Below are 15,966 nucleotides of genomic sequence, written 5' to 3'. Positions count from 1 at the left end.
TAAAACATGCGTTGCTACTTGACAGATAAAGAACTGAAAGTTGCAGTGATGCTATGTGGCCTGCCCAGCTTTATGTGGAAAGTGAACTTCACTGGAAAAGTGAATTCTGGTCCTCTGCCCTGCTGCAGTGCCAAGGTGTGATACTCCTCGTCTTCTCCATCACTCCAAGACCACGCATTTCCTTAGGAGTCAAAGCCAGACAGGCTTTCTGTTCGTGTCCCCCTCCCCACATACCTCCTGCAGGCAGCATTACACCCTGCCCACAGTCCCTAGGAGTAAGAGCAGCCCCAGCTGCACACGGGGAAGGATGTCTGCAAACCCTCCTGCTGCTTCCACGCCACGGGGCTAGGGGTGCTGCTGGGGAGGAGGACACCGTCTGCCTGCAAACCCTTGCTGGGCCCTCAGGTGTGGCTCAGCTGATTACAAACCGGATTGGGCTCAAATACTTTAAAAGGCCACAACTACCCTGCCAGGAGCAGAGCACTCCCGGGGTGTAAACCACCCAAAGAAAACAAAAAGCTTCACCAGCTCCTCTGATGCAGCAGCTCACCACCAAGCAGCTGCCCGGGTCCCAGCACACATCAGGCTGCCAGCTCAGCTAGCATGAGACAGCTTCCCAAAAACATCCAAATAAAACACAAGCTTGCATTCCAACCTGCATTTGAAAAACAAAGGCAGGGGCATTGACAGGCCTGGGCACCCAGCACGAGGTGTGAGCTAGGGCAACTGCTAGGCAGGAGAGCAGAGCTCCCTTGTAAACCCTGAAGCAAGCACTCCTCCAGCGTGCACCCTCCTCACGTCCAAGACACAGCACAGCAGGTGGGCTGCCCATGCTGCAGCACAGCCTTCCTGCCAAGCAATCAGTTTCTGGGGCAGAACAAGAGAAAGCATTAAAAATCCAGCTCTCCCAGGCTGCAGGTAACAGCGGAGCAGATCCTGACTCGATTCTTGCCTTCTGTACAGAAAACGCCCGCCAAAAAATGCAGTTTGAGGCTGCAGCTAAAAGAGATAAGAACCATGGTGTAGGTCTGAAGAAAATAACCTTTTTCTGAGCCTCATCCCAGATTTCCTGGGTTCCTCCAGCAGAGCTCACATCCACACTCATAGCTAGTATCACAGTAAACAACAGGGAAATTAAAAACATCACACTATAAAAGACAGTTACAGAAAAAAAAAATGGCCCAGATACTTTTTCAGGGCAGTTGTTGCACTAAAAAACTTTTAAGTTTCCTGTGCAAAGTGAACTCTGGAAAGAGAAATGCATGTGAAGTAGATGGGAATCGTTATGGAATAAAAATCACCCAGATGTTTTTAAAATGTTCTATATTAAACATGATCTACATGCTCCTTAGCTTGCCCTTCAAGAGGCACCCAGGTGAAAAGTACAGGCGACAAAAACAATCCATTTGAAGGGCAACTTAAGATAAGTAAACCAGATCAAGCACGAATCGGCTCCCTGGGTCCGAGATCAGACCCATCGCAGAGCGGAGGGAACACACAGCGTGACCTGTTACAAACAGCTCCTTCCAGGTTTCCCCCATTGCTCAAGAAATCTCCGGCACACAGCAGCACATGGCCCGTGTGAAGAACGCCATCCACTTATGTACTGCTTGGTAACTGATGGCAAAAGTATACACCAGAGTCCAGCTCTTAATGGAAACAAGCCGAAATAACTCCCTTACCTTCAGTGAAGCTGCCTGTAAGAGTTATGATGACAAACACTTTGCCTTCTGGCTCCAAATCCACCTGAAAAAGTGAAGGAAACATTAGAATATTGTTCTTCAAGGCAAAGACTCTTCTCAGGATTTTGCATGGTAAATCTTGCCAACATTTGATAATATTTGAAGCTCTCTATATTCTCATGCACACCCTTAATGTTATAAAAAAAACAAGCGTCCATGACTCAAATTGTTCAACATTCAGGGCTCCATGAAAAATAAGGAACTTGATTCCTTCTTTTTTCTAGAAGTGCTGAACAATCTCAACCTTGCTACAGGAAATATAAATTAAAGAAAAAAAAATTGTAAAGTCTTCCAATTTGTCAGATAAATGAAGCAGGAGTAACATTAAACACACACAACTCTCCGAAAAGATCCATGCATACCTGTTTAGTGAATTATATGGATAGTTCCTCCCTATTATATCTTATCCCATTGAAATTGTTTTAGTCTCTCAAAATACCATCCGTGCTGGGGTAAACGCTGATTTCTTACATAAATCACCTTTTCACCTTAAACCACAGGAAGTAGGAAACTGTTAGTGCTGTTACCTAAGGACTTGCTGTCATTTAATCTAAATTAGAGAGAGACACAGAATATAACTTTAGGGATCAAAGACTCAATCCATGTCAGTCAACCTGTCCTTGAAAGAAGGTATTTATTTTTTGGTGAGTAGATTTTTCAGTTACATTTTTAGTTAAAGTCTTGCTTTTGTTTTTGTGGTTCACCATCTAGTTTTTAGCAAAAAATCACAGCAAAGGATCCCTGAAGTTTGAGTCAGGATGTCACACAGAAATCTCACTTTAAAAAAAAAAACCACAAACACAAATCCAAAAATATACACCAAAAAACAAAGCACCGCCCATACAACCCCAAATGGCAAGGTTAAAATTAGCAAAGGAGCAGCTTCACACCTTGTGGGTATCGATACTCCATGCAGAACAGAAATTCTGAAATTAGAGCTTTCTGGAGGAATGACTAAACATGATCGTTCAAACCCTCTCTGCTCTTGTACAGCCACCTTTCCTTGGTCTGGCAGAAACAGGAGCAAATCTTAATTATCAGCAGCACCGCGTTTCATCATGGAGGTGCCCAGAATTTAAAACACCTTGGTGTGCACACTGCAGAGCAGAAAAATATTTCCTGGTGCTGCACAAAAGGATGATGAGCCCAGGCTCCCTCTTCTTGCTCAGGTAACACACGATGTATCCTGCTAACACTTTGATTCCTCTCCAGTGTTAACACTTATCACATCATTCGAATAAACCCCTACCATACCCCTAAGCACCCAGAGCAACAGTGTAGGGACCACTACTAATCCAGCCAACATTTGCCCACGGTTTGCAAAAGCCCTGCCATGCACCAACCGGTTCTTTTAAGGGAGTAATATTGAGATACAGGTAAAAGGGAAAGCTAAACTCTGTCTAATGGAGGAGCCAAACAGCCACATTACAAATGGATAATAAGCATTTGCGGGGCTGTAAGTGGGGGAAGAAGGTGTCCAAGCCGGGCTCACTCCGCAGTGTTAGGGTATTAGCAGTGCTTTCTGCTGGCACCTCCACTCCCGGGGTGCTAACTGCAGCTTCACTAACACAAGCCAAGCAAAAACAATCTTCTGGGGTAAGTGAGGGGGAAGCAGAGACAACACACACCACCACCTTACATTTCCCTAGCCTCTAATTTGTTGCAGAAGTAAAGAAACTCTTTTTAAACTACTAGGAATTTATTAGGATGAGCAAATATTTTCAGAGAAAGGATGACAGAACATCCTATTCACACAACTCCAGCTACAGTCCAGAAGTGACATATCTCTATCAATGGGATACAAACAGGGAAGCAAGAACTGTTTGGGAAAATCCTATCAAAATGTTGATTTTATGGACACTTTTTTTCCCCACTAAAAAAAACCCCAACCATCCCAAATCAATCTCACTGGGAAAATTTAAATTAAATATTTAGCTTTGACTTAATATTAATTTTGGTGTTTGCTTGGGCTGCTTACTACACTGGCATTATGAAGCTGTGTTTAAAGCCCTCTGACTCCGTTAACATGGAAGGCATTCCGCAAATAAACTTCAACTCCATTTTTTGCCTAAATTTCAGTTCACTGGAGAGATATGCAGCTTTGTAAACAAATGTTTCTTTCAAAAATATATAATATCTGTGTGTGTGTATATATATATATACACACACACAGTCACCCAAACTGATTTATGGGATATCAAGAATTCAGATTTTATGGGAAAATCCTTACTTACTTAGGTTTCGAAAATTATTCTTCAGCGCTTATCATTTTTCTGCCAGCCTCCATACACAGCAATACGTTAGGCTCCTGCTTTCACATTCACAAAGAGGATTCTTCCTCCCTTCTTCTGACATACATGGTCTCCAGCAGGATACAGAGCAAATCCTGCACTCCTTGTGTAGTCTTAAAAGCAAAGGCTTGTCAAGACACAAGCAGCTGGGCTGAGACCAGGAGATGCAACAAAAACATCATCCACCTTCAACACAAGGCACAAACAAAAATTGGTCCAAACTGTTGACACACCTTGTTCTCCATCACTGCAAATACGATTCCTCTGCCCAGGGTAGCATAGTCTTACAAAACAGAAACAAAATAATGCTGAAAGTATTAGGAGGAGATTTATGAGAGTTATAAAACAATCTCTCTCCCCTCCAGACTCCAAGATTAAAGACCAGTCAAATCCCCTACACTGACTAAGCAGCCATGTTCATATTGTATGACAGTTCAAGAGCACTCAGTAAAGAGGATCTAGCTACACTCAAGATCTTCTCGTGGCACATGTTAGCAGGATCTAATGAAAAATTACAGGTGAAAGGCTCCAAAATGAGGACTGAAGCCTCAGCAGCTCCTGGCATGCTGGAACTTTGGCACACCAACGCCCCACTGGATGCAGGACCAATAGTGAAATCTTGTCCTATACAAGAGGTTAAACCAGACAGTCTCAAGAGTTTCTCTGGTCTTAAATTGATAGCAACAGCAACAACAAAAGATAAGACACAATGAAATTAAATAATTAAAATTAATAGACCACTGGTAAAAGTCTGGCTTTTGGACCTGCTCTGATCTCCTTTAAAGATGAAATTTGACCAGCTAAGTAGCAGCCAACGCAGTATCTTGAGATCAACTCCCAGATACATGGAACACGCCTGAAACAGAAAATAATCTCTGACCAAGAAAACTGAAAGGAAAATGTCTGACCACAGACCTGCCCTCCCATGAACCTGCTTGAGATCAGACGGTTAAGCAGCTCCCTGACAGCAACACCCACCTGACCGGACATGCTTCCTCTCACCATCGCACGGACCCCCCCATACCACAGCCACACAACGTGGAGGGGCCTCGTGCTGGTGGCAGTTCACTCCTGTGAGCTCCTCTCACTTGCTGGACCACAACCCGCGATACCCATGCAGCCAGATGGATGCTCGCACGCTGAGCCGGCGTGCACAGCAAGCGGCTTGCTAAGCCCAGGTCCCAGGGCTAACCTCAGCCATCCTTGCAGCACGGTTCCCCATGTTCCTGCCCGTGCTTTACACCTTCGTGCTTTGCGGTGCAGCTACAGAAATAGCACGTGATTCGGGATAGCTTTACCGACTCAGCAAGCAATTGCAGCCACATTTGGGTGTGCAGAAATATGCCCATAACCATCTCAAACCAGATGCCCACAAATGAGGCGTGTGGTACTCTACTTCTCCCCCAAAAGGAGGAACTCTTAATATAAGCCCTCCTTCAATCTATTCAGTCACTACAGAACTTCTGTCACTAGCACCTGCTTTCACAGACTGAGAGGACTTCTCACTATGCTCTGTTATTTAGTAAGATTTGAGCAGTTCAAAAGGAAGCAGCTGCCAAAGGACTGGCCCTCCAACCATGGAAGGGATAACCCTATCTAGCGACAGCTGGCTGGCGGCCCAGCCCCTGACTGCGTGCTGGCAAGGCTCCGGTGATGCTGGTACCTCCCAGCATCAGCGAACACCCTTGGGATCCAGCCTCACAACAGCAGTACGGGTGTAACACAAGTACCACGCACATGCCCAGTTTTGCTTTTCACTTTCCTTCCCAGCATTGACCGTGCCTGCTTAAAGGCAAACACCTATGTTTTTGCAGAGAAGCAGGGGCCACAGTATTATTCTTGACAGAATTATTAGAGTCCAAAGTAAACTATGCAATCAGTTTGGGTCAACAATGCAGCTGATGCTGACCTTCTTTCCCAAAGAAAGCAGGAGAGGCTTGGAGAAACTCAACAGCCTGAGGGCAGCACGGATGATGCTAAGGGGGAGGTCCTGTATCATAATATAGGAGATAAGTGATACAGGAGCACCTGTATGTATTTGACAACAATATTCAAAGAGTAATAAGTACAGAGAAAAGTTTCCTAATGCCAAGATCTATCTGGCACAGGGTAACTTCTTTTAGGGGGTTGCAGAATTTCTGCCTGAAAGGTTTAGTATTAGAGCAAGAGATGCACCGCAGTGGGAAAAGCCCTGTTATATTGTGAGAAGCAAAGGAGAAGACTCAATTTTTACGCATGCATGATATTGGGAATGCTATGAGGTACACTGATCTCCGAATAAATCAAACTCAACTGCAGCATCACACCATTGGCACACATAGCTGTAAACAGTAATCACCCTCCCCTCTCTCCGGTACTTTCATCTTCAACCTGGTCCCCAGAGAATAACTGGACAAAAACATCAACTTTCTGGCTGTTTTAGAGGTTACTTGGCCAAGTTTTAGCTAACTGGGCAAGGAAAGCGTGCTTATCAGTGTAGTAAAGCCTTTAATCGCTGCTCTCTTCTAGTTCAAGGAAATGGAAGACAGCACGTTCCTCCGTAGCACAAAGGGTGGATAAGATCAACTGCTGGAGCTTAGGAACCCCCTTTGTATCTGTAAGAACAACAGGGGATTTTGGCCCAGAGTTAAGCATACACTTAACTTCGGTTGAACGTCACAGCCATACCTAAGAGAAAACAAGCGCTGGAGGATTTTGGCAAGCAAGCTGGAAGTGAGCAGGTAAGGACTGATGAGTTTAGCCGCGGTTTCATTACGCTTCCATTGTGAGACGCAACACTTTGGCAGCGAGGCTGAACACAGGACCGAGGACTTCACTCTGAATTCAAACCTCTCACACGGTGCCCCATGCCTGAACTTGCCGAGATCACATAGCTCCGCGTGACTTCAAAGGGAGCTGCAAGGGATCGGTTTCCCACAAGGAGGGGCCCCAGTCAACCATCTCACACACCTTCTCCAGAAAAGGACTGTACTAACGTTCTTCCCGACAACTAGGCAGGTGTTATTTACTCCCCTTCTTTGCGTTACAAAAAAAAGCTAGTTCGGGAGCGAATAGATGCAGGGAGACTGAAACAGGACTCCTTAATCATATGCCTTCACACATACAATAAAAACTGGTCATGCATGATTCATCAATGGAAGAGGTTTGGAAAACAAATTCAGAAGGAGGGTAATCTCTCAGGCAACATATCAACACCCATCTGAAGCATCCACTGAACTCGAAGAGCAGGTATAGTCAGTCAGCCTCCGAGAGAGCCTGGCATGCCTCTGAAAAACTCGCCATGGATGGGAAGAAGCAGATCCAAAGGGTAGCTGCCTGCCTGTGAGTTGGTCGCTCACCAAAATGGAGACAAGGTGGACCTCCAGGATGAAGGGACACCTTCAACACTGCATCTGGCATGAACATTAACTCTTGCAAACACAAGATCAGAATATTTTTTTCCTCCCCTCCCCACAACAGATAGCCCAGTCTGAGAAGACTGGTCTGAAGTACACTGAAATCAGTGGGAATCTTTTTATTGTCTTTGGATCAGACACAAAAGACAACTGCATTTACCCTGGAGCCCAAAACATCCTTTCTCCCATTGCTGCTCCATCCTTTCTTCCCCACAGGCACAATTAGTAAGCATCCTAGAAGCACAGTCTTTTTCTAAGCCATGCCAATGCTGACGTGGCTTCAAAAACAGAGCAAGCCAGACACTAGCAGTGAATAAAGCAAATATAAAAGCTACCTGGGGACTTAATTAGCTTAATTAAACAAGTAGCTATATCTTTTGACTTCCTACACAATTTTTAAATTTAATTAACAGAACTGCATATATAATCAGTCATTTGTAGAGGCAATTCCCAAGGCTCTGTTCAGTCAAGAGAGCTGAAAGTCTGGGTTAGGCTAAAGCTGGTTTTTCACAGGCCTGTAGTTATTTCTTTTAATTTTTCTTGTTTAAGCTCCTAACAAATCATGCTTATGGAATGTCAGATCCTTCTGTATTTTAATAAGGTAGCACCTCCACCTGAGCATGCCTTTGTTGGACAGGTCAAGTAGCAACTTTCTCAGCCAAATACACGGTGTCTGGATTAATCAGTCCTTCTTTTACGTTTCGAGGCTGACAGACACCTGTCTATCAAGTCAAGCACCTTTGAAAATTCCTTGGGGCTCTCTAGTACAAAGAGGATTTTGCATTTCCAGACCAATAGATTAAAGTATTTTTCCTACAAATGCACACCATACAATTTTTAAGATTCAAATCAGTGGGTCTAAAAAAAAAAAAAAAAGGTGGGGGGGAGGTGCCAAGTATCTTCTCATTCCTGCAAAAGCCGGCAAGTGCTTAGGGCAGTAATTTCCACCACAGGTGCCAAGGGCAGACATGGACAGTTTCTCAGTGACCCATGGCAAGCTCCATGCAAGGGAGGCCCTAGGAGATGCCATTTGGTGAACAGTAGCGACCCCAGCTCTTGTTCCACCCGAGCTTTGAATCTGGTGCTGCTAACCAGCAGCATCTCCCTGCTCCCACCAAGATTTAATTTTGATGCCAGGTCTCAAAACAAAGAGTGAGCACAGGGTGACACAGCACTGGGGAAAGGCTGCCAATCCCACCTGTAATTGGTAGGTCCATCCATTGTCCTGAATTCAGAGTGTTGAAGCCCTCGCAGCTCACTGATTCCAGCTGCAGTAGATGCATGATTAGACCTAGAGATGATACTTGGTCCCTTGGAGGTCAGCCTGGACATCCCATGGTAGGGGATGAAGGCTCAAGACTTCTGCCTCCTGCAGAAGTTCTGACGGTACTGTCAAAGTTTGAGGGAAAAAGAAACCTTTCCAACCACTGTTACTGCCGAATGTCTAACACTGGAGGTAAACCCACAAAAGGGAGGAAAGTTAGTCTCTCTCACAACTCCTATAACCAGTTATTCCAGCTATTACTGTAATATTGTCATTCTAATTTTTTCTTCCAGGACAGCTGTTTAAAATATTACTTTTGTTTTCAGTCAAGCTGCATAATTATAAGCTGTGCACCAGCCGTGAACAATCATGCATAAGTAATGACTCCTAGCCAGTCCTCGACTCTTTAATCAGTTTTAGTCCAGTTTCATCCAAGAGATTACCCACCTCAACAGAAGATTTGCTTGGGTGGGAAGAGCAAGGGCTGCATCAAGATTTATCTACCCTGTGAAAATTCCTACCAAGAAAACCTGCTTGAAGGGCTACAAATAAAACATAGCTTAAAAACAAGGTTTCAAATTTTCAAAAAAATAAAGTTTTCAAAAGCATGAGCCAAAGCCTGCTCCTACCAGAGTTACACCAACTTATACTGCTTTTGAGAAATCCCACATTTAAAACAATGAATGATTTATGAGTAATAGTTGCAGGCGGCTGCTCTTTAGTGTATGTGAAAAAAATTGTACGGTTATAAAGGTAAAAAGAGAGACACACAGGATTGGTTCAGGGACTACTACATTTTTGTTCTCCTTATATTTTTAAAAGAAAAACAACTGTGCTCTGGAAGGATTTCTGATCTCTTTTTCCTAAGTTATGTGGCAGGGGGAGGGAATCAAATTGCCTGTTTATCAGTCCCACAGTATTTAAGTTTCTCAAAAACTGGGCATTGACCCCAACAGTACCACTGCTGAGCAAGAACCTGTTCCTTCAGAAATTTAAGTGAAACTCATAATTAAATGGGGGATGAGGGAGAGTCTAAGAGTCCCATGCACACACTGGAGCAGCAGAGGAGGGCTTTCATCCACAGCCCGAAGACAAGCGTGGGGCTAGAAATGACTAGGGTGGTAAACAGGATGAGAAGAAAACACTAAAGATGGCCAGACCCTCAACAGCGAGGGTCTAGTTTCTGGGGGCACAGAACATGCCAAGCGCGGGACAACTCTGCAAACTGCCCACAAACAGCAAAGCAGGCACTGAAACTCCCACCTCAGAGCCTTCCCTTCTCGATTCAACCACGTGGTTTGCTGTCAGCCCTCCCCAGCCGGGCCCGTGGGTCAGGAGAGGAAGGTGGTCTCACATGCTACTGCAAGCTCACTGTCAGCAGCTCTCGAAGCAGCACATGCAGGCCGAGCTGACCGCAGGCGGCTCTGCCATCGCCAGGGCGCAGCCACACCGCAACACGTGGCTTCCCGTCCTACGCAGGTCCTGCAGCGAGCCGCCGCTGCCGGAGAGCTCCTGTGCAGCGAGGTGGGGTAAGCTGGCGCAGCAGCACTACTGGGATACAGAGGGAAGGCCAAGGTCTCCCCTTCTGGGTGAAGCCTTGGGGAACAGATAGAAGCAAGGCAGCAAAGAGCCTGCTCTGAACCAACCTTGCACCTGGGAGACGTCAAGTCACAGGCGACTGCTCCGCTTTCTCACCCAGCCGACAAACAGCATCTCACTTGCTCTCGTGGCTGCACCCAGCGGCCAGGGAGGTGTCAGGCAGAGAGCAAAGGCTGCGCAGAGCCTCCCTGAACAGCCTCTGCAGCCCAGCCGACTGCAGCAAGCAGGGGAAGGACACCGCTTCCCAGGGGACCCTCAACACCTTCGTGCCGCGTCCCTGGCTCCCTCGCATGGCCTGTACGACCATAGCCCATGTGAAACTAACGTCGCGTGGGCAGGACGCGTTCTGCCTTTCCCTGCCACGTGCACATACAAGCAGAGCTTTAGCTCTGCTGCACACAAATTATTAAACATACATCCTTTGTGTAACATGGCTTTGTAACACCATGCCAAATACCACCATGTCCAGCCCATCACTGGATTTTCCTCCCAACTCCTCTTGCCTTCCTCCTATAGCTTTTTTTTTTTTTTCCTAAGGGATGAGGAGAAATCACAGATTACTTTCATTCCCTAACAGGCAGATACTGACACCAATGCAGGACCACTAAATTAAAAGATAGCAAATGCAGGGCTTCATTTTCAGCTGTTTGAACACTTGATTAGAGCAAATACGCCCATGCAGACATTTGGTAGCTGGTATCAGGCTATCGGCTTTGCATATGCAATGTATGGAAATCTGCCTGCAAACACCTATATGTGCAATTGCAGGGCTGAAAAAGAGGCTGAAAGTGGGACAGGGGTGCTGCTCTTGAGAGGACTTAGGAGCTTCGACAAAGAAAAATCTTCTATTTCCATTCAAGGAACAATAACAACAGGTCAATAAACCTCAACAACCAGTTATTATCAACAAAACAAAAATCTTTCAACAGCTATAGAGCCCTGGGACACCACTTTAGCTATTACACTCTGGACACATGAGGTACAAAGGGATGATGCTGACAGCTCACATTTTAGGTCTCTCACAGACTACACAATGCAAGAAATAGCCTTGTCCATCTCCGAATTCTGCAGATGATCAAACAACATATTTTCTATCACATATATTAACTCAATATAACTTGGCAGAAAAAACAGGAAGTTCTGCCAGTTTTGCTGTTTACAGTAATAAAGAAATAAATCACTGACGGGTGCCAAGGAGGCAAGTTGGTGGCACTTCCCCTTTGGAAACTCTCCAAGGGTCATAGCAACGAGTTGGTGAGCAGAGTTTCCTCAAAGCACAACACTGGCATAGCTGAGCTTAGCACTGATGCAATGTCCCCGACAAGAAAAGGGCAGGTGAGTGCCAGCAAAGGAGCAAACCCAGGTAGCCAGTGCACACCAGAGTCCCCAGTTTTGCCTGGAGAGGAACAGAACAGCACCAGAAGGAAATACAGAAGGAGAAACAAAAAGATTGGGCTGAGAAGCAATAACAATGCTCTCGGTCTTAATGAGAAGTCTTCCAAGGCATGGCATTCACCTGCAATTTTAATTAATGTTATTAAAAAATCTAGGCAGGCTTATGAATCATTCACAACTTTACATGAAGCAGCAAGGTCTGCATCATGGTCTGAGGTTCTGTGTTCAAGGCACTCTTGCTGGTCACCCGAGAACCGTCACCGTACAGCTACAGCAGGAGAGCACTGTGTAACTTAGGGGAAATCCACTGGGTCATACAATGTCAGACAGGGACCTCAATATCCTGTGCATGGATCCAACCCAAGGAATTGTGGGCCCCTCAACCAGCTGCAGTAGTCTGCAAAGAACCCCACGGCAGCTGTCTCCCTAGCATCTTGCTCATTTACGTACTTGCGTTGCTCTCCAGTATTCAGTGCTGGAAAATATTTTCTTGTTTTCATAGGTTTCATTGCATCATGTTAAAGTTCTGTTAAATTCTTCTCATTTGAGTCTCCATTAGGCATGTCACTATTTCTAAAATATTTTCCTACTACATATAATTCATTTGGTGTACTGCTGCTTTTCCATTTTTGTCCAATGGCTCTTTCTTCTTTCTAAAACCAGGCCACAGCTGATGATATCATGAACCATTAAAATCCATTAGTCCTTCAGATATAATCCATCAAATTTCTCAACACCCCAGGTGGAAAGGGGAAAGGTCACAACTTTCTGCTACTCCAACCATTTCTGTCAGAGACTCACTTTTGAAGAGCCAAATCCCATCCTTTTAATAACAGTTAAAAAGTTAAGTCCTGGTGGTATATCAAAAGGCAATCTGCTGGAAAAGTCCAGCTATTTATGGTGTTTGATCGCTACTAATGGGTGTTGTAAAGTTAAAAAAAAAAAAAAAAAAGGATCCCAGAGTGAGATGCGATAAGCATCTTGAAGTTCACAGCTTCACAGCAGGAAGCTGGGGTTCCACGATAGAGGTTCAAATGCAAACCAAAAACTCTGCAGAGGGCTTGATTTGCAGGCACCTACCCTCTTCTTCTCTTCAACATCAAGTGTCAACAAGATCTGCACTCAGTAGGGGGCCTTGCGATACCCAACGCTATGCTGTTTGCTGTATAAGGGGCCAACAGCTATCTGTCCTGATCATCATTCACCTATCTCAGCCTGACTTCCAGAGCTGCTATAGCACTACGCTAGGGATAGCTGGAACCCCAAAAACATGGATGTTAGGCCTAAGGCAACTTCCATGCCAGGTAGGCCCACAGCGCTTGCTTTCACCCAGAGAAGCTTCCCACACAGGCTGCCATCCCTTTGTTGCAACCCTGGTATCGCATTCCTACAGTGGTGTTGCTCTATCTCTCCTAAAGCCCATGTGACATGTGAAAGGAGATGCATACATGAGATCATACACATCTCCACCTTTTCCACCAAAGGCCGCAAAGCCCCGTGGGGTGCTGAGGAAACCTCACACCATCAATTTTATGTATGGGGATGGCAGGAGCAGAGCTAGAAACAGTGCTTGTAGTTTTCAAAAGCCTGACCCAGCACGCTGCATGGCAGGCACACCACCTTGAAAAAGTGCAAGGGAGACTCTGCAGTACCCATGGAAGCGATGGGTGCCTGGGCGGCACAGCAGTCCAGATGTCAAGAAGAGTCAGTTGCTCCACAGCACCAGAACCCATCATTCTTTTCAGTGACTATAAAGCGTTGCTCTAAGTGCACCACGGCGGACAGAGGCACACACCACCACCACCCCGTCAGTATCATAATGAATTAATTTATGTGCAAAATCAAGTTTTCAGCAATATTTATGATGAAATGTATGATTTCAAATTACATGTCTCAGTGGCATGCCAGTCTTTAGAACTACAGCTCCCATCACGGATATCCTCATTTAAGCCTTAACTGCATTACTCATCCTTAGTAAGGACACAAAAAGGAGGGATTCATTCCAGTAACTTTCGAAACCCAGATCCTGGCATGGGCTGTAATACTGTGAAGAAGCCTAAGCACCTATGCTCTGACCATTCTTTCCAGATCTTAAGAATTAATCACAGTGACTTTTCTTCCTACTCTCACTTCCTCACCTGGCAGTTTCTTAACACTGAAACTATTAAGAACTAGCATTTATATCCAGCCAGTATTAATCCACCACATCTCCCCTCACACTCCATGTTGCAAGATGATCTGTCAAATGATTTGAGATGGAAGGACGAAAAGCAAACTATCAAATATGAGTAGTGTCTCACAGGAGAGAATCTGCTTGGGACACAGGGAACGATGAAGAGGAAGGCTAAAAGTAATTTAGTCCACACACTAACCCCTCTCCCATTCCCTGGGCAACAGCTTATGGGTTTGTTTAACATCTCTGGTATACACATCCCAGAGCATCACGTAAAAGCAGTAGCAGTTTCTGGCCACATAGCCAATTACGTGTTTCTAAAGTTACAAAAAACAGGACTGCCAAGGCACGCACTCCCCCAGCATTCCTGAAGGTATGATGCTTGCTCCCCATGTCCAGATGTTACTGCTCACATCTCCGCTTTAATCCCACGAGGTCCAGTGCTGGGAGTCACAGTAAAGTCTTCAGGCAGTAAAAAGAATGTAGGTTGGGATCCAGTACGCAGCTGACAACACCCAGAAAGGACATGCCATTGCCAACACTTGCTTTGCCAAGTTAGATCATATCCTATTTGTATAGTGGTTTTTATTTGTGGGTTTGTTTTTATGTTTGGGGCTTGGGTTTTTTTGTGAGGGAAGGGGGAAGAGTACAATAAAAATATTTCTGTAAAACTGGAATTAAAGGGTGCATAGATGAGGTTCTTCATAGTGAAGGACCCTGGGCCGTATATTTGTATGGAAAGGATTAAGAAAAAAAAAAGTCACAAAATCCTGAAGCCAAGGATGGCAGTAAGAGACAGACTGTCCAAGACCAAGCAATTTTTAATCCCATCAAGTCTGTGATTACAGTTTTCCTCACCCACAGCGAGAGAGATGATCTCACTACCGCTTGTGACCATAAAGTCATAGCTGTGACTCCAGCAATTAAGTTGCGATGGGAAGGAGCTGAAACGCATGGGTCTCCAGCCTTCTCCAGGCCACCGGATGGGTGACGAGGTGCCGTGTCACTGGGACATGCTGTTCAGCTGACCAAGCCATCTGCCTCCATCTGAAGGAGAAGGCACTTCTGGGGTTTGCGTGCAACTGCAAGCTGACAGGCAGCTTGCTGGCATCTACCAACAGCATGTTGTCACATATTTCCCCTTTTTAATATTTCTTTTTCCCTTTACAAAGTGGTTTCAAGATGAGGAAGCCCTTTTCAACCAATGTGACCAAGATATACCTTGGATTAAAAAAAAAAAAAAAAAAAGGCGGTGGGGCACACAACACCCAGAAAGGGACTGTAGAGGAAAAGGTCAGAACACGGTTGGAGTGGTTTTGCTCAAACCTCAATCAAGCAAGCAACCTGATGCTGACCACATTTCCCATCTGAAGCTCACCACCACCTGCAAAGCTGCAGATAAATATTCTTCTCTTCAAACAGAGCTTTTGCAGGGGATCACTGCAAGTCCAAGCATACAGCAATCCTAGGTAAACCAAGAGCAGGACAGGCTCCCTTACAAGGCCATCATATTTAGGACAACTGCTGTCATGTTGACTCCTTGATAAATATTTAGTTCCTTTGTGAATGGAATGCCTGGCATTTTATCTGTGCCACAGCCAGTGTTGCATGTGCTTTATATTACAAACACACAGGCTTTTAACTCCAGCCCACTAGCTAATACGTTTAAAAGTATAAACTCCCTGCTGCCAAAAAGTACTTCCCTACCTGGGTGGCACTGCTAATGTGGATCTTACAATCCTCTTCCCATTGATAAACAGCCCTTGCTGAGGTGGGGACACACACTACCTTAATTCCCAAAGCAGTATTTTATCCAGTCCAGGAAAAGTCACATCTATTTTAGTTTTATAACCTTAACCAAAGAACTTTCACCAGCTGAGGACAGAAATCCCTTGGACAGCATTTATCTTTCAAAATAAAATCAAATAACTTCCCTTCTTCAGAGGTTTACATAAATATGTAACATAAAGCTGAGAAGCCAGTCAAACAGTTCCTCTCCTCTGTATAAGCAGGACACCCAGTAATGACCTTGGAGAGAAGAAAACAAAAGAGATACAGTCCCACTAATAACCGCCATATATCCAATGAAGTGAACCATTACAAATGT

General features: G+C 45.1%; 1 protein-coding gene across 1 annotated transcript in view; it reads right to left on the bottom strand.

Annotated features, from left to right (window-relative positions):
* PRKCH (protein kinase C eta) overlaps positions 1 to 15,966 on the bottom strand; it is a gene marked incomplete at its 3' end in the record, with an annotated part of 125,649 nt that overhangs the window by 94,959 nt on the left and 14,724 nt on the right. Inside the window, exon 2 of the mRNA XM_082000667.1 lies at positions 1,683 to 1,746. Coding sequence (XP_081856793.1) covers positions 1,683 to 1,746 — 64 coding nt within the window. The remainder of the gene's footprint in view (positions 1 to 1,682; positions 1,747 to 15,966) is intronic.

Source organism: Phaethon aethereus, assembly GCF_964289735.1.
Source record: "Phaethon aethereus genome assembly, chromosome: 5".
NCBI classification, from domain to species: domain Eukaryota; kingdom Metazoa; phylum Chordata; class Aves; order Phaethontiformes; family Phaethontidae; genus Phaethon; species Phaethon aethereus.
The sequence above is the reverse complement of the archived record's forward strand: the minus strand, read 5'-3'. Positions and strand labels throughout refer to the sequence as shown.